At 41.9% G+C, this 18485-nt stretch overlaps 1 protein-coding gene across 3 annotated transcripts; it reads left to right on the forward strand.

Moving 5' to 3' along the window:
* The first annotated feature begins 780 nt into the window (after nt 1–780).
* LOC148645353 (ubinuclein-1-like) lies at nt 781–16811 on the forward strand. Of its 3 annotated transcripts, none has more exons than XM_088613323.1 (17): nt 781–2281; nt 2851–2952; nt 3029–3124; nt 3692–3835; nt 4120–4199; nt 4504–4918; nt 5877–5947; nt 7522–7570; nt 7929–8047; nt 9073–9195; nt 10460–10603; nt 11070–11120; nt 11883–11925; nt 12073–13320; nt 13521–13770; nt 14122–14211; nt 15922–16811. In XM_088613323.1, the coding sequence occupies exons 1-17, from the start codon at nt 2063–2065 to the stop codon at nt 15972–15974; spliced, it is 3297 nt and encodes a 1098-aa protein (XP_088469449.1). In that variant the 5' UTR covers nt 781–2062; the 3' UTR covers nt 15975–16811. The 3 variants fall into 3 exon arrangements, with proteins under 3 accessions (XP_088469449.1, XP_088469450.1, XP_088469448.1); XM_088613322.1 differs by having other exon boundaries at nt 782–2281; nt 7441–7570; XM_088613324.1 differs by lacking the exon at nt 14122–14211 and having other exon boundaries at nt 7441–7570.
* The last annotated feature ends 1674 nt before the right edge of the window (nt 16812–18485 follow it).

Below are 18485 nucleotides of genomic sequence, written 5' to 3' on the forward strand. Positions count from 1 at the left end.
TGATTTAATACGACGTACCTCTTTCGTTTTGGTGCGTATACGTGATTATATCGAATAAAACTGCATTACAGAAACATTTTTGTGAGATTAAAAAAATGTGCACATCAAGGTGATGTCAGGGGATACAGGAAAATTTCCGGCTAGAAGCTCTTGGCCACTCAACCTCCTGGGGGGTCAAAAGCTGGTGTTCAACCCTCGTCCTTTAGGCGTCCCTGTTGCCGCTCATCTCGGAAATCATTAACTAATCAGCATAATTGAGATCAATTATACAATTACCAACTCGTTATGAAATAATTGATGCAAAACAATACATTGACACAATCGAATAAAAGAGTAAACAAAAACCTGAACCACACTGGTGACAGGGAGTTCTTGTAAGACCTGCAACGGAATTAGAAAACAGGTGTGTCTAATAAATTAGAACCGCATTATGGAAACGGGACCAGATTTGTTTCATTAGATTGGTAAACCAGATGACTATTATATCGAGCAGCAAAATATAAAGCATTGGACGCTTTCTGCTTTTTTAATTGAACTGTGACAAGTACATACTCTTCAGTATCTGCCTTTTCTTTTTCTCTTCCAATTTTTATATATTTATACTGTATATGCTACTTAATCGTAATTGTGTTATGGTATCCATTCTTCTCACACCACTATTCTATTGTTGCATTATATAAATGTTTCTGACATGACTGTTTTTAATTTACTGTCTGTGGCACTATGAAAACGAACGTTTCAACGTTTACAAAGTTTAAATAATTAAAAAAACTTGCTTTAAGATATTCAGAGCAAAACTATTTCAGTTCGTTAGAAATAAACCGATGTGTACAACAGAAATTTCTACAGTGAAGTGCAACTTCCATCACAACAGGTTTCCTGCACCCGTTACCTGTAACTAAACAGTTTTAGACCGTTAACGTGGGAAGAACACAAAAAATAACTGCAAGATAAATTGTGTTTTCTTTTATTTTAAAACCGTCTTGCGCTCATCACGGAGATTCTCAGAACATTAACAATGCAATTTACAGATTGCCTTTTATTATACTAATAATCGCATTATTGCTCTTGCTCGGTGCTACAACCTGCTTTCAACCAAGTAAACGCAAGCACACGTAAACATTTTATTTAGCTCCACATATTTTTGCAATACCTCTCTACACCCCCCTTATTTCATGCATACTTTCAATGCCTTCTGCCCACGACGTCCCATGTTTGTGGTTTACTGTGGCTTTGGTAGCTGGATTAACTCCACCAACATGGCCCCCTACCTCACATTCCTCCCGAGACACGAGAGCTAAATTCTCGGCGTTTTTTTTTACCAGAATGTAAATATTATGAGGTATTAATCGTGCGACGCTGCGGCGCAGGGTGATGACGACGCCGCCGGTTTTATCTAAGGTCCTATATAAAGTCCAGAGCGAAAGCAGAGGGATATCGAGGGGGTTAAATGAATTTGAAATTAGTATGAATTGCTTAGTTTGCGTGACTAAATTATGTAATGTTTTCTAAAATATATTTGCATACCTTAACGCCGAAGTAGTGTGGCTGGTTTCTGTTGAGTGCTGAAATGTTTATGACGTGAAAACTACTCAGAACGTGGATAACTGTTCCCCATCTTTTTTTTTCCTGTCGTCTCGCAGGGCAAAACATTTATGTTTTTCCAGTATTTTTTGTTAGCCGAGATTGGGAGATATACAATTTTGTGCTGTGCTACATTCGCCTTGTTAGTTGTCTGCTGCTTTTGCATGCGTTGTATTTACTATTTCGCCATCATAAATGATGGCAGGGCTAAGAGACATGAATTAGGTCAAAAATGTTGTGTGCAATTAATAGATTTGTCACGCAAAAGTTCGACCTAATACGAGATAAAGGACACCCTTCGGGATCAAAGGGGTTATTTACCTGCACGTCATGTGGCTTTGTAGAGTCTAAACGATAACTGTTGGCTCAGTACACATCAGAAATGTAAGCCTGGTAAAGATATAAACGCACAGACTCAAACAAGTGCTTCCAGGAGTTTGATTACGCTGTGCTGGGGGTTGGAAACGCGTAGTTACTCATGGCTGAGCCACGCAGGGTCCAGCTGACCACTCTTTGCAGCAATGTCCCCCTTCCTTCAAGTTTGCTAAAGATTCCCCCCAAGGAGGACATATCCGCTGTGTGTAGCCCCTTGGAGCAGGAGACGTCTCCGGCAACTGCACGCCTGGTGCTCGCTCTCTTTGAGCCCGATCAGCGGCGCTGTCCAGAGTTTTATTACCCTGAACTCGTGAAGAAAAAGGTAAAGACCTGTTCTGTATTTGGCTGCTTTTCCAGTCATTCACGTAGAAATGAATGTCTGAAAAGTCTGACGTTGTTAAAGCATGTGATGGGGGGGAGCGCATTATGAACCCGCTGTTAACGCTTAGCGTTTGTTTGTGATTGTATGTTTTTAATCAAGTCGGTATGAATTCCTGAATGGGTAGATCTATTGCCTTTTTCTTTGCATGTGAAGCATCTCTGACCCGCTCTACCAAAAGCAAAGATTTGGGGTCTTAAACATTTTAACATCTCACCGTTCTCAAGTAAGCTGTGAAGAACGGCCATCGTTTAAGTCGTCCGTGGATACGACCATTAAACTGAATATGTGCAAGAACGTCTAACTAAGAAGTCTATCAGCATCAAGAAAAGAAGACCTTGGGTGAAAAACTTTGTTGTAGAGTCCAATATTAAAAATTATTTGTACTCACTGTACATTCGACAATAACTCAATACAATTGAAGTGGAACACTGTACTGAAAACATTGTTGCATGCCGATGTTTTGCCTTATCCAACAGCCCCATTTTAAACACTTCACTTTTCCCCCCCAGAATAATGCCTTCAAGGGAACAGCGGTAACACTGGAGGAGGAAGAGAGTGCGTCGCAGAGACAAGAGGCCGAAGCTCTTGCTAAGAAGTTTGAAGAAAAATATGTTAGTATTATCCTTTATGAACCCCAGGAAAGATTATAAAGGGCGTCTTGGTGAATGTTCTTGTTTCTTTTGTCAGGGTCCAAAGAAGCGCAAGAAGGACCGTGTGCAGGACTTGATTGACATGGGATACGGATACGACGAAACAGACCCGTTTATCGACAACTCCGAGGCTGTAAGTTGTCTGCCTTGCAAGTTTGAAAGTTTTTCATCTCCCGGCACTTTTGTCTTCTTCAGACAGACTTTATGTGAAAATGACAACCAGGGGGAAGACAAGTCAGCTTGTCTGATAGTCAGCTCTGAAGGGCTGATAGTCAGCTCTTCTGCCCGCTGGTCTGCTGTCCGCAGTGCTCTCCAAAACCTTCTCTAGAGATGCCTGTTGTTCACGTCCTGTGTGCATGTTACATGAAAACTTCTGACTTTCTGAATGGTATTTACCTCCTATTCACCCTCGTAGGAGCGATTTATGAGACAGAGTGGTGCTTTCGAGGGCCTCACACAGCAGTCGTGCACGGTGTGCCTTAGAGGTATTCCTGTTGTCAGTAAGGTGTGAGAGTGGAGCTTGCAAGCTGCTGAGGAACATGTAGAGGGTTCATTCGGTGCTGAAAAGAAAATAAATGAATGTCTGGGCTCCGAGTCATTTCCACAGACACCCACAGCAAAAAATAGTTTTTGTCTTTAAGATGCCTTTTGTGTAAAAAATGCACTGGAAACTTAAGGATTTGTCTTTTTATTGATACAGTATGATGAATTGGTGCCGGCTTCACTAACGACAAAATACGGAGGATTTTACATCAATTCTGGGACTCTGCAGTTCAGGCAGGCATCAGAATCTGAACCTGAAGATGATTTTACTCAAGAGAAGAAGAGACTGAAGTCTCCGAAGGTCAGAGGACTTTTTTTTTTGCAGGCTGTTTTAAGATTTAGTCCTATAATGTCTTTATTTTTCCCAAGTGGAACTGTAAGGGTCTTATAATATACAGCACATTAAACCACCTAGTAAAAAGAGTCGGGACATGAAGGTAATAGTGATATTTTGTGAAATGTATGAAGGACAAAACTATTCAAGAACTTTATATTCATATAAATGCTAAACAAAGATGGATGCGTTTGAACTAAAATAACGCAAAGCATTTTTTCGCCTTTTTGTTCACTCCCACTTTCATACAGAAAAAATTAAAGGATGGAAGTGATAAAATAAAAAAGAAGAAGAAAGAAGAGGGTCAACATAAAAAACCCAAGAATGCTGGGTGAGAAACTCCAAGACATCCCTTTTAATGTCTTAGGTTTTTGTTAGTAAAACATTAGGGTTAAGTCTTATCTTTTACGTTTGTCTTTAAGTGCTTTATACTTGTTTTCCTGATTTATAAGTATATATTGAAATTGCATATTTCATGGTCTTTCATTTGAACTTTTCATATGTGTAAATTGTTGTCCATTTATCCGAACTAATGTTAAAAATTAAGCACAAGCACAACAGCAAAACAAAGAGCCACTTATTGTTGTAAACTATACGTGATATTCGCATTAAGAGTTTTTGTTTTCGTGCACCAGCATCATGCCACTTAATGCCAACGGGGAGAAGAAGAAAAAGAAAAAACAGGCTGGAGCCTTGAGTGTGGATGACATGCTGAAGGAATCCCTTGAAAAAGAAGAGCCTAAGCAGAGCCACGGCCATCAGGCTGCGGCCCCCTCGATTCGAGAGAGTGATTGCACCTTAAATGCATCTGACCCTCTGCTTTCTCTCATTGGCTCTGCGAACGAGAGTGATTTGTTTCAGGCTGCTAGCTCTATAGACCTAGGGGATATCGATCTGGACAAGCTCCTCTATGACTCGCCCGTCACTAGCCCGCTAGGCTTGGATGAAAACAGTGACCCCCTGTCGGGGGGACAAGCTCAGAAACAGCCCCCCACACTGCCTGAAGGACTGCCGACGGCTTTGGAGAAGCGCATCAATGAGCTGACGCAGGTGAGGCGCGCTGTTTGTGAGCTATCGGATAGGAAGCTCTGGTCAGTTGGCAGCGTCCACAGGGAGGTGCAGGTTAAAGGAGTTACGAGAACAACCACAGAGAACGGTTGCAGGTTTTTGTTTTATTTTGAAGTTTAGAAGAGAAATGTTTGAGTTGTCATTGGGGGGGGGGGTATGTAACATGAATTCCTATCCTCAGTTCTGGAAAAGAAAAGGCACATTGGCAGGACAGCAATTAGGAAGTCGTGTTCTGCTGCCTTGTGTATTGGGATTTTGTTTCAGCAGGTGCTGTTGGTTATCTTAACGGAACAGGTTCTTGTTACTCCCGTACTCTGTACCCCATCAATAATAATGCTGTCTTGCTTGAGTAAGGGTCAATGTTAATAGGGATAAACAGGGAGGGAGCCACATAGTGGAGAATATTGTAGAAATCCAGCTCACTGGGGAAGAAGCAAAGTGGAATTCGGTGTGAGGCAAATTTCTTTCATACGAAATTTAAAGTGCAGAGGGAGAGCAGACTTTACAGCTGCTGAAATTTGGTGACCTGTTTTTTTCTGTAGAAGTGATCCAGCTCTTTAATCAATGTTAATGATGCTTTAAAGAGTAGTTGTTGGTACACTTTTCCAATATTTTATATTAGAACCAGCTCCTTAAAGTACTTTGAGGGCTTAGGAACATTTTTTTTTATGTGATTCCTTCCTTTGTGCAGGAGAAATTCGGGAACATGTCTGTATACGTTTAAATTCCTGATCTCGCACTCTAGCCATTAAGATCTTTTCTGTTGTGGCCAGTCTGCAGAGTTATGTTGTAAAGAAGTTTGTCTTTTTCTTTCAGTCTTAATGCATTTAGGTTTGTAACATCATAATGTAAAATATGGTTAGTATTTTTAACATAGCACAGGCCATATAGAGCCATAAATATTATTAAAGTAAACTCTGATCTCTTTTTTACATACTAGGCTGCTAAAGCTTCAGAAGGTGAGGGAAAGCAGAAGTTCTTTACCCAAGATGTTAACAGCATGTTGCTTGAGTAAGTATCACTGGTGGTATGAATCCTCTTCTAATCCAGCAAGAGTGCAGTTGGTCATAGCTGTTGAATATCACACTTGAAGTTGACAAACACTTGCTGCAAAGTAACAATTCAAGGTAAATTCCACACTGATCAGTAGAAAGTTCCTTGGTGTGTTAATCCCTCTCCAGGTGCTCGCGCTGGAAGAAGGCTTTAACAGCTCAGAAGTTTTTCATTCCGCTTTCTGGAGCAGAATTCCAGTTGAGTTCTTTTGCAGGCTGACGCAGCTCCCTTGTTCTTAACTCCCCGCTATTGAGTACGTGCAGTACGCATATTGCATAGCCATCTGGCTGCTTTCACTATTGATTGTGTGTCCGCTCTGTTAATGCATGGTTTAACTCCCCATATTGTCTTTACCTGCAGCAGTATGTACATTGCACTTCCAGCTTCCCATTTGATCCCAGTTGTTTTGTTGAACCTCAAGTAAAAGGAATAGTTAATGCAAGGCGTGTTTATCATCAATTCTGGACATCATCAGAGGGCATGTTGCACGACACGTGAATGTTTTTAGACTTGTTTTTGGTTATTGCTTAAAACTTTTGGGCAGTTTGTTTTTGTATTCATTGTTAATGGATGTGGTGCACTTGGGCAAGAATTAGAGTGACTTCAGTGTAGCAGAGCAGTTGTTTTTAAGGGTTTTATGATCTCGGTGCCTGGGGAAGGATTGAATTCATTCCGCCCTGAGCTGTAAGCTTTATTTAAAGAGATTGGTGCCGGCATTCACCTACACGTGAAGTGCATGTAACTGAGCTGTTGCTTATTAGCAGCCTCTTTAAATCATCCCATTAACAGTCTCTGCTCAGAGCTCCCTTGGAACCTAAGTGTGCTCTTCCAGGGCAATACAGACTCTCGCGTCGTTCACCAAACAGAGTTTCTCGTGTGATGAAAATGTGCTGTGGGTGCTCTACTCATCAAACATGTGTCCCTTTGAGTATCTGTGGGATGTTGGTCAATGTGTGATATTTAGGGCAGAAATACAAGGGAACTGGCTGGTGTTTGGCCAGGGAACAGAATCCTGAAACTAAGTATCCTGGAAAAATCTAATAAAAACGTTTGAGCATGGACACTTGGTTTTGTTTCCCCCCTTTAAAATGCAGTGGTGGCAAAATAAAGACACTGAAAGTACTCAAAACTAATCCCAGAACTGAAGTTGTTCCTTGGGCATTTACACAAGGAGTGGCCAAGCATTCAGACAAATGCTGATGATCCACAACACGCACTTTAATTCGGGTTTCAGAGCATTGAGGGAGTCCATTACGTGGGAAAAATAAAGCTCTGTGTGAGGCTGTACAGTAAGCAGTCCTGCCAGCTCGCTCATACAGTGGTGATGAAAGAGGTGCCAGTTTGGACTGATGATCCTGGGAGAAAGACTTCAATAAATAAGAGACTATTTTTACACGTGCCTATTCTTCTCTCGACGTGTGATTCGGTGTCGTCTCATTTTGTGCCTTTAGCATTGAGCTTCAGTCCCGAGAGCTCAACAGCCAGGCACGCTCTGGTGTCTACGCTCACCTGGCCTCTTTCCTTCCCTGCAGCAAAGACACTTTAGTAAAAAGGGCAAAGAAGCTGCACTTACATGAACAGGTAAGCGGTATTAATTTCTGCATAGACCGCCTTTTACCTTTTCCGTGTGTAAACTTGCACACTTTTTTTAATCTGCATGGCCTTTTTATAAGTCAGCTCTGATTTGACATTAAATTTCAATCGGGATTTGAACAAGGGTCATATTTTCCCTTACCAAATGGAGTTGTTATAGCTATCGGCTTAAGAATTGCATTAAATATTTTTCTGCATTTAATGTCTATTGAAAAATCCTATAATTCCACAAATGTAACAGTATTGTCCTGTATAAATTCTCATTTTTTAGGGGTAAGATGTTTTTGACTAATAACACGTTGGATTGAATTTTTTGAAATCACACATGACATGTCTTTGTGTTTAGGATGGCCGTCTGAAAGAACCACTTCAGAGATTAAAGGAAGCGATTGGCAGATCAATGCCTGGCCAGATAACCAAGTACCAGGATGAATGTCAAGCTCACACCCAGGCAAAGTTTGCTAAGTAGGTTTCGTTTGAGTTTCTAAATTAGTAGATTGCTGTTGAGAAAATGCAGAATTTACTATCACTTTATTTAAGGAAGCATTACTTATGTCATCCCCAGTGGATTGTAGGTGAAAGTCAGTGGTGGTTTCTGCCCAGGTTATATACGGTACTGATTACAATTAAAGATTGTCCCGAAGATGGATGTAAGGTCGATCTACTCTAAGGTGGTATATTTACCCTTGTTTCCTGATTTGGGAACAGTGATGACTATCAAAAAAATATAGGTTTACTGGCAGCAACTGTATTTTCGTACAAAATGTTTTTAAGTTTTTTTTTGCTGTTATAGTAAGCATGATAAATAGCAATATGAAAAGCAGACCACTTCTTTAAAATATGTGCAAGTGCCACAACTGGTAAAGCAGTGGTGCAAAACCATTAAATTGAGCTATTAGTTAGGTGTCGTGAAACAGTATTAGTGATTATGAGGTGTACTGTAAGTGCTGTAAGTCATAAAGGCAGTACTGTACATCACTGTAGTAGCAACATAATGTTGGGTACTGTTTAATTTTCCTTATTCTGTAAGCTTTGGCATTATGTGATATTTGGGTATCTGATGCCCCTTATTCACCATGGATGCTTGATTGTGAAACTTTAACTATGTTGATGGCATAAGTTTCACACCCATAAGTGCAATTTCTGGTGCAAGCACCTTTGGCAGCAGTATTTTTCACATGAGTTTGTGCTGAGTTTGCACGCTGGCTTAGTGCAGTTTCTGCCCCTTTCCTTTTAGGCTTCTCTTGCCTTGTCTCATTGCTGGGGGACCTTTGGACAGCACTCTGATTCTTTCCATTGATCCTCAGAGGGATTCAAGTTAGGACTTTGAGTGACAAAGGGCCCTCGCTTTCTTATTCTCAAGCCACTCCAGTGTAGCTGTGGATCACTGTCCTGCTCAGAATTGAAGTTCTGGATTGTCTTGTGGTTTTTTTGTAGCGTCGTAAGCCCACACGAGCAGAGCCCAGTTAACTGTGTATTTTGTTTGACAGGATGTTGGAAGAAGGGAAAGAACAAAAGGAGAAAGCCTGCTCAGATGAGGATGAGGATGAAGAGAAAAGTGGAAAACGGGTTATGGGACCCAGAAAAAAATTCCAGTGGAACGATGAAATCAGGTGCGCTAATGATAAACCTATAGATTTATAATGTGTCGATCAACAATTTGCAGATCTTTTTGTAAAGAATGCTTTGCAGAAAGCTGTTAAAACTGTTCAAATTAACAATCGAATCCAATGCAATGATGCCCGTCATTAAAACAATAGGTGGAGCAGGAGTTTGGGAGTGGTCAAAAGTGTAATTTCAGTGTCCTGAAGATGGAAAAATAAGCCTAAAAGAAACAAGCCCTCTGCGGTCTCCCCATACCCACAAGTAATCACTAGCAGTGTGTAGCTCAGAGAATACACAGCCATTGTAAGTTGTGTAAGGGCTTGGCAGCACAAACGGGTTCAGCCTGTGATCATGAGTTCATGATTAGGCGGGGCTGCATGATAATAATTATCTGTAATACATCAAAGCATTATCAAATATTTTCATTTCCTTGCTAACATTTTTCAAGATTTAGGTACCCAAGCCTCTTACTGGCCTACTTAGCCACTTACCTATGTAAGTAGCCATTTTTTTTTCTTCAGTTCTTTTTTTTTCCACCCCCACAAAATTTGTAAGGAATGTAAAGGCCTATGGATGGCTATAAAAATCATGCCTAAGTCACAATAGGCGTGTGAAATTTCTGGCAAAAGTATCATTCGAAAGCACTGTTTGAAAGCTGGTGTGCTGTTTTTTGCAATGGCCAAAGTAGAAATGTGTACTGCAGCCGGTGAACGGGAGCTGTGAGGCGGGATAGAGAGAGGGGGAGAATGTGTGCGTGAGTGCAGGACGGGCACACACTCGTGCACACGCGTGTCATGTACAGGTAATCTTTATCACGAGACTGCATGTCGAGAGAGTGGGAGACGTTGGGTGAAAAGATGAGCACGCGTTCCTCTTGCACACTGGTTGCCATACCCACACGTGCAGCGGAGAATTTGGAATGTGACGCTTATGAAGGAGATCCTTATGTGCTCTAGCAAAAAAAAAAAGTAACCTTTCCTTGTGGAGAATGTTTGCAATGGAAATGTATATTTGCTGTATCAAAATGCCTTTGTGACCTTAAATGCAAAACCTGCTAGCATAAAATAGGAACATGTAATCTTGTCTAGACTTGATTGGTCATTTTCAGACATTTGTTGTTTAATTGTTTGTCATAATTTAATGTTAAAAGGTATACATCAATATGTAATGTTCTGTATGTACCAAGGCTTGGCGTTCTGTCCAGCCATGGAAGTAGTGTTTAAATTGTATGAGAAAACTCTTATAATAAGCTAAGTTTCTCTCTTCAAACAGGAATCTCCTCTGTAATGTTGTCCATATAAAGATAGGCAGCTATGAACTGGAAAGGAACAAGTCTCAGACTGCAGAAGAGTATCTGAAGGCATTTCTAGAAGCTGAAGTTAAACCGCTGTGGCCGAAGGGATGGATGCAGTCAAGGTGAATCACTCTCACGCAAGCGTGTGAACTGAGCTAACCACTGAGATTCCGGAAACGCCTGTGCTGTAAAAGTGTAGTGTGTCTCTGAAACGGCTCATCTCGATTGTTTTGGTCCCTTTCATTCTGATATCTATATTGATTTTTTTATTTATTTATTTTGATCTGTTGTCGCAGGGAGGGCTGGAGTCCCAGCACACTTAGGTCCTGGCAGCTTATTCTCGGAGGACGTTTTTGTGTGTATTTTTGTTCTATTTTGTTGTGTTTTGCACTATATTATATATATAATTGTTTTGTTGGTTTGTGGGGCGCGCTGTCCAAATAAACCACCTTCACACCTGAGTGCTGTTGCGGCTGAGCCGTTATTCTGTTTTGAAAGAACTCCCTCGGCACCCGTCCCGCCCTCCCTGTGACATTTCCTTAAACTGGGGTCTGTTTCAGATATTAAGTTCTTCGTTTCTTTCAACAGGATGCTTTTTAAGGAAAGCAAGAGAGTGCATAGCCATGTCACTTCCATACCGTAAGTACTGTTACCACCGATGTTACCACATGCACCCTGTGGAGTGAGTGTTTGAGAAAAGAAATCACTCGAGTTATTGGGAAATTCCTTTATTTCTTCATCTTATCAGGATACGTTTTTTGTAGGTTTATATACATTTTAAAATATAAAAAGGTCTAATATTGTGCATCCTTACTCTGTCTCTCCAAGCATCTGCTGGAGGTTTATTTTAAAGCATGCGACATTAGGGTGTTGTTGCCGGTGTAGTTTCTAGTCAAGTTAACAGCTGTAGAAGCAGCAAAGGAAATTGTAACAGTTTAAGGCTGGGCAAGCAGGCGATTATATGGGCTTGTCTGAAGAGGCCACCCATGAACAAGCCTTACAGTAGGTGTTTTTGTTGGTATATCATTTCATCTTCTAAACAATGTGTGAGGCGAACAGAAGAGCAAGCAAGTAACAACAAAGAAATTCTCAAGAGAAAATGGTGAAACACAAACCAGAGAAGACAAAGGGAAGCTTAGGGGAAGTACATTTCAAACTGGAAACATAAGCCGTCTGCAGCAAAGTTACGCAGGGATATTGCTGAGGTCAATCCCATCTCTCAAGAAACAGCTGGATGCAATCCTCAGCTTGGTTTTCTGCCAAAAATGAAATGAGTTAGATCAGCCGAAGAACCTCCTCTGATTTGCAGAGAAAATTGTCCTGTACCTTCTGAATGTTGTGCTGTATACTTAGTGTTAAAGAAAAGGCAACTTTTTAAACTGTTTTTGTTCTTCTACTCAGGACCAAAAAGAAAGTTATTGCGGCTCCCAAAATAAAAATGAAGGTATGTTAATCATAATATTAAGTAACTTAAAATATCACAGATCATTTTGAAGCCATGTTTATATTGTGTGGCTAGGATTAAAATCCTTATGATGTGCTATGTTTTAATCTGAATTTTAGTGTTTGTTTGTTTTTCCCCCCACTTCAGGAACCATTTGTGAAGCTTGAAAGAAAAATAATAACTTCATTAAGTGCCACACCTACACGTGCTGGAAATTCGAGTGTCCTGGTACCTTGCTCGGTTAGCAGCCCATCGACACCTGTGAATTCCTTTATTCCATCTTGTGCAGGTACGCACAGCTCCAATAGCACAGCCACTCCTCAGTCCTATAATATGGATGACTCGCTTGATGAAGACTTAATCCATAACCCTCCCTCGCTAGAAGCCGTTTCTGAGGAGTTGGCAGCACTGAATAATGCTACAAGAGGCAGCCCTGATTTCAGTTTTCATACCGTCATTAAACCAGCGACTGACAACATCACAGTATTAATATCGTCTGAAGAGATGAAAACTTTGCCAAAACCGTCTGTGTCCTCATCGCAGTCGCCACTCAACCTTTTAGCAGAGCAGGCACTGGCACTGGGGCAGCTTTCCCAAGACAAGAAAACGGAAAACCCTCAGACTTTGCCTTTACCCGGCTACAAAGGCCTTCTTTCCCAGACTTCTCCGAATAACAAAACTCTTCCGGAAAACATGCACGCCAAGCAGAAGAACTTTGGAGCCACACGCTCCCATCAGTCCCCAGCTCCAAGCTCTTTGCTCTCCCGGACTATGAAGCCTTTTCACCAGTCCCATCAGCTTCCAAAAAACTTTCCTTCACCAGTGCAGTTTAACCCAAACAAGTTGCAGAGTCCCTCCCAGACTAAAGCATCCAGGTACTTTCAGCAGGGCGCAGGGCTGCTGCAATCGAAAGGAGCTACAAAGTCCCCAGCTTTCCATCCCCTCCCCTCCGCTCTGCCAAGCGGCGGTCAGGGTTCCTCCGCCAGCATGTCCAAGATCCTCCCCCCACCAGGGGCCGCTGTCGCTTACGTACCCAAGCACAACCCCACCTCCAGCGCCGCAGGCCATCCCTTCAAGCCCTCGTTCCCGCTGCCCGCGGCGGCCAAGTCCAGCGTTCCCCCGGGCGGCTCCGCGCAGAGCGGCGCGACTCCGCTGGGCGCCGGCGCTATGGCCTCGCCCCACAAGTCGCCCTCTCCGGGTCAGGCCGCCGTCCCGCAGTCCCCTAACTCGGCAGCAAAGAAGGCCCTGTCTTCTCAGAAGCTGACCCTCGTGGCGCCCCCTGGCGGGTCTAATGGAGACTCCACCATGGGAATGCAGGGCGTTGCAAGGCTTCTGACTTCCTCCCTAAAGCCAGCGGCAGCAACGCCAGCAGCTGCAGCAGCTCCGGCAGCGTCGGTGAGTGCAGCTAACCTCGTGCTCGGTTACATCGCCTTGTCACTGCATGCACGTGTGACCCAGTTTGTAGACTCTTGGGTTACACAAGTGTTTGAGATGTGTTTATTAAGGTGTAAAACTATTATTCTACATCGAAATGAAAATGTTTTCAAAACCCACAATGATTTTATGGAGAATCTTCTCTTTTTTTTATTAAAAAGCCCACAAAGAGCACCACGGGCACATCTGTGCAGTCAAGTTCTCCATCTATAAACCTTCTCTCGCCGTCGTTTGCCACATCTGGCCAGAAGCTAGCACCGGGAACGCTGGGGATATTGCCAGGAATTGTCCCTATGCACACGTTCAGCTTCCCCGTCATCACGTTTGGCTCCGACTCAAAGTCCAGCGGATCCAAAGACGCTATTGTGACCGGCCCGGCACCAGGGACATTCCACCACGGGCTCACGCACAGTAAGTGGTTTTGATCGGGTCTAGATGGGATGGTGTTCATTCTCCACGCCTTAGTTCCCATAAACTCCCATTACTTCTGGATGTTAAGTCTCGCATGTTCCTGTTACACTTAAGTGTCTTATAGGCGTGTTTCGTCGTTGTCCTGTCTTGTGGGCTTTTCCGTTTGGTTTCATGTTGTGCACGCTTGTTTTTCACTCCTTCACCTGACCTTAATGTTTAAAAACTCGTGGAGGTAGATGTGGGGCTGCACTTTGGTCACCAAGCAAGCACAGCCACTTCAGCTTAGTGCATGCGTACACGGGCTGTCTGCTTTTCACTTGTCAGCACTTGTTTTCTCTCCTCTTCCTCTAGGTATTTTTGCTGGTTTGCATTCTAGCCCCCTCCACCCACAACAGCTCCCACAATGCACTCTGTCCTCCCATTTACAGCCAAGTCTGCAAGGTAATCTGCATGAACGTGTCTTCTGTCTTGCCATCCCTTGGCCAGAGCTGTTCAACTGTGCCAACAGACTTGTTGTCCATTGTTCTGCGTTTTGTCTTTGGGAAAGCACTCTTGAGCACGAAAGGTTTGATATAAATCATTCCAGTGGATTTTTTTATCTTTTCGATACCGTTTTCAATCTATTAAATAGAAGCTGCATTTTAACCCCTCCTGAGCTTCTCCATGTAAACTCGGGATGTTATTTTGAAGATAAACTGAAGTGTTATACAGTATACTGTTTGTGATGGGAAATATTCTTATTTAAGATAGATACCTGGTTGTGTCATTCAAAGGACATTTTGAACTTCAGCATTTTGTTCCATTGGTAAAAAAAGACCTAGCGAGAACCTTACTAAACCTTTTTACATCACTATTGAAATGCCTTTTCTGCATACCTGTTCAGTATAGAATGTATTCCTGCTTGACTTGGGTACAGATCACTGTGAACCCACAGAAAATCTTATGGGATCAAGACCGTTTGAAGAGCACTTTAATTCACGTGTGTTATCTGTAACAAAAAGCAACATTGAATATTTTAAAATCCCTTTTCTTTCTAATACAATTAAAGCTAAAGAGATGTAGTGTACATGAATGGCTTGTACAAAAGCATTCAGCTTCCAGAAATTTAAAAGGACCACATTTTATTTGTTCAAATAGTGATTGAAATGTTTGCTCATGTTTCATGAGTAAAACGTTACTAGAAAATATGTTGTGAAGTCGGCAGTGGAATATGATGAGATTTTTGCACAATGTGAATGTTCATCAGAGGTCTGCTCTCAGTGTAGTGGTACCACTTTGCAGCCTGACCTTCAGATCTCAGAATCCAAGTAGGGTTGGGCCTATTCAGAGCAGGGATAGGAGACCCCCACACGAAGCCAGGCTGCTGCCGTTGTAGGTGGTAACAATAATTAAGAGTAATCATTCCTTACAGGTGTATAGCGCCTTTCTGGACACTGCACTCAAATTGCTTCACAGGTAATGGGGATCCCCTCCACCACTACCAGTGTGCAGCCCCACCTGATTGATGGGAAGACAGCCAGAGTGCGCTTCACGAGTTTGTGTGTGGTTGTTGATGAGCCAGTAGGGGGCGCTCTTCCCTCTAGTCCAGAAGATCTAAAGCAATGCGCCAGTATGGTAATGGGGGGGGGGAACTGCTGCAGCAGATGCAGTCCTTCGATTTACAGAGATAACCTGACCTTGCTTGTAATAGTAGACGGTGTCCTGGCTCGGCTCCAGTCTGGCCTAGCAGCAGCAGTGTGAAGCAGCAATTCGAGATCTTGACTTCCTAACAGGAAGGCTGTGAGACTGAAGCTCAAGTTATGTTGCCTCTTCCTCAGGGGTACTTCGCTCAGACTCGGTTAAATGTCCAGTTGTATATGGGGCTCCAAAACGACAATTAAATTAGCAGTGTGGAAAGTTCCCCTTTTATTCAAATTCTTCGTTTCTTCATCTGATCTTCTGTGTCGCAGGTCTGCTTGTGCAAAATGGTTGCTGTGTCACCCCAGGTGCAGTGGTGGGTGGAAACCCTATTAGAAAAGTGTCAAGTGCTGTATAAATGCACACAATTAATATGTTCTGCCCTGTATAATGTTCTTCTGCTGTAGAGAAAGAAGTCTACAGATTGCACCATCTCAAGTGTTGAGCTAATACTGATTCTTGTATATGTTTCAGATGGCAGCCAAATCCATGGAGAAAACGCGAATGTGCAGAGAAAGCTGCCCTGATACGGCTCTTAAGATGAAACGTGACCGTTTTCCTTCGTGTGCTGCAGATTAACAATGATCAACGTTGGTCAACAAAGCATTTGATTAAATTGAAAAGCCAATGTTTTGGAATGGAGAGATCACAGAATTTCAGTTTAAACTACCTGGCATGATTCGTTGTATCCTTTTAATTACAATGTGAAATATGAGATTGGTAATGCAAGTGATTCCTCTATCATGAAGTGTCCTACATGGATAAAGAATGGATCTTTTGTTTGCTTCTTGCTTAATTTGCATAATGTTTAGTATGAACTTGGAGATCCTGCATCTTTTTTTTTCTCCAATTTTTTTGCCAAGGTTGGTTTCCCAAAGAGATTTATGTAATCATGGAGCTATCTACACAGAACTTTGGAATATTTTATGGAAGTACCCTCTCAAATAAGAATTGTGCTAAAAACTAAATGACAACGTTTGATTTTAGACAATGTTGTTAGAAAAGTGATCAGAAAAGCTTATCAGAGGAGGAAAAGTTCACTCAGCTACAATATCAAGTGTGCCACACACATCCACCATGATCTACGACTTGACAATCTTCAATCATGTTCACATCGTTGAACAGGAACTGCAACAGTAAGTCTGAATATTGTTGAGGACGGCTACTCTGAAGCTTCTTGTGGCCATGAAATCTAAAATAAGGTTCTACAAAACTCCGTACTCCCTGTTCTAAGTCTGTTTTAGATATTATCAGCCCAAGAACTTCTGTTTACAGCCTGTAACTGCTCTCTGTTAGAGCTCCACTGTATTGTAAGTTGTTAGTACTAAACCCCATGTCCTTGAAGAATAAATCCAGAAAAAGTGTTTTGTTTTTGATTAAATTTACTCATCAATTAAATCTACACTTATGTGGATTATGCAGATATGACGCATGGTTCAGTTCAGCAGTAGTGACACCAAGTGCAAGAAATCCTTACCTCAAGCCCCGTTTTTTTTTTTTTATTATCCTTTGTCTCAAACCCATATAGTAATTTGCTCCTATCCCTGTAAGTAAGCTGATCTGAAGACCTTGAGTTTGTGCAAGCTCGGGTAGTTTTCAACGAGATGAAATATAATGACAGGAGTGGCGCAGCAGTGGCTTGTACTGCTGCTTCAGCCTTCTGGTCAGATCTTGATTCTGGACTGGGGCGATTCTGTGTGGAGTTTGATTTTGGCCTTTGATGTTCCTCCCACCTCTCAAAGACGCGCTGACCGTGTTAAACTGATTTCTGTAAATTGCCCTGTCTTGCTTGTACCTGTGTCCTGCGATGAACTCGTACAACCAGTTGGGGAGCAGTTCCACCTTGCTCTCTGTGCCGCAGTCGTTGACTGCAGCAAGCAGCCTTCTGATAGTGATGGGTGATGTCATAAACAGTGTCTGGAGAGGCTTTGTGGTAATTGAGGGGGTTCAGTAACTGCAAGTGGTCGTTGGAGTCCTGGCAGAGACTGGCGTCGGAGTTCTGGTGAACTGGGACTGAGCCGCTAGAGTAAAAACTGCAGTGGTTTTAACCTGTGGAAGTCTAACTTCAGAAATATTTCCAGCCCTTTTGGGGAAAAGTGGTTATAAGACCTCTAAAAGTTGTACTATTGCAGTCAAAACCTTGCATTGAATTCTGCTCTTAAGGGCAGCTTCTCTACTGGGCTTCTGCAGTTTTTTGCCTGATACACCAAAGCATTAAGTATGGGTAACCTTTCCTGTGATCAGGATGGCATGTGTTGCTGTGTACAAAAAGTGCATTTCAGATAAGGTATTAAAGGTATATTTAAATAAAAGGCAGAACCTGTGTGCTAGAATTAGGGAAGAAAATCTAAAACCCTTAGAATGAAAGGATTCTCTGATCTGTAAACCTAAGAGTTCTGCCAACCTTCCCCATAAAACTAAAGTGATTTTTAAAGGGTTTGTAAAAAGTGATGATTAGTCATCCCAACATAGAATGTGGTAGGACCACATTCAAAGACCTAACCCTTGGAAAGAAAACCAGGAAGCACTTATTATAGACCGTAGGTAACAGTGGTGTTAAAACACTTCCAGGACTATAGGAGCTGAATGTGGTATTTTCTCAGATGTAAGCTCAAATATGCAAAAATATTTTTTCTTGTAATATAAAGTGCACAGAGAAACATTGGAATATGAAAAAAATTGCTATATAGTTCCTGAAACTTTCAAAAAGCTTTTTAACTTTTTTTCTCTCATGTAGAGATTGCTATTTATTTTTACTGCTTTTGAAAGAGAAACTTGAGTTCTAAAAAAATTAGTTTTTTTGAGGCCTTATGTGATTTGCATTTAAAATGATGCCCTTCCTGTGCCACTGTTGACCTACAGATACGTTACTTTCTTTATATTGTGTTTTCTATATATTTTCTAAAAATTTAACTTGAAAAGACTTTCATACCTCCCGTGACATCATGATTTGTCTTAATTTCTCCCCACCTTCTTCCTTGTTGGGTTCTAATTTATATAAATTTCTCAAGTAGAGCTTGTGCACAGCAGAGAATTGG

This window comes from Lepisosteus platostomus, chromosome 19 (genome assembly GCF_059453375.1).
Source record: "Lepisosteus platostomus isolate fLepPlt1 chromosome 19, fLepPlt1.hap1, whole genome shotgun sequence".
Classification (NCBI taxonomy): Eukaryota; Metazoa; Chordata; class Actinopteri; order Semionotiformes; family Lepisosteidae; genus Lepisosteus; species Lepisosteus platostomus.

What these genes read in the sequence shown, in the direction of transcription:
- LOC148645353 (XM_088613322.1), top strand. Translation starts at nt 2,063, where the DNA reads ATGGCTGAGCCACGCAGGGTCCAGCTGACCACTCTTTGCAGCAATGTC. An exon ending in CTGAACTCGTGAAGAAAAAG is followed by an intron (nt 2,282 to 2,850) that starts GTAAAGACCTGT and finishes TTTCCCCCCCAG; the next exon opens with AATAATGCCTTCAAGGGAAC. An exon ending in CTCCCAAAATAAAAATGAAG is followed by an intron (nt 11,926 to 12,072) that starts GTATGTTAATCA and finishes CCCCCACTTCAG; the next exon opens with GAACCATTTGTGAAGCTTGA.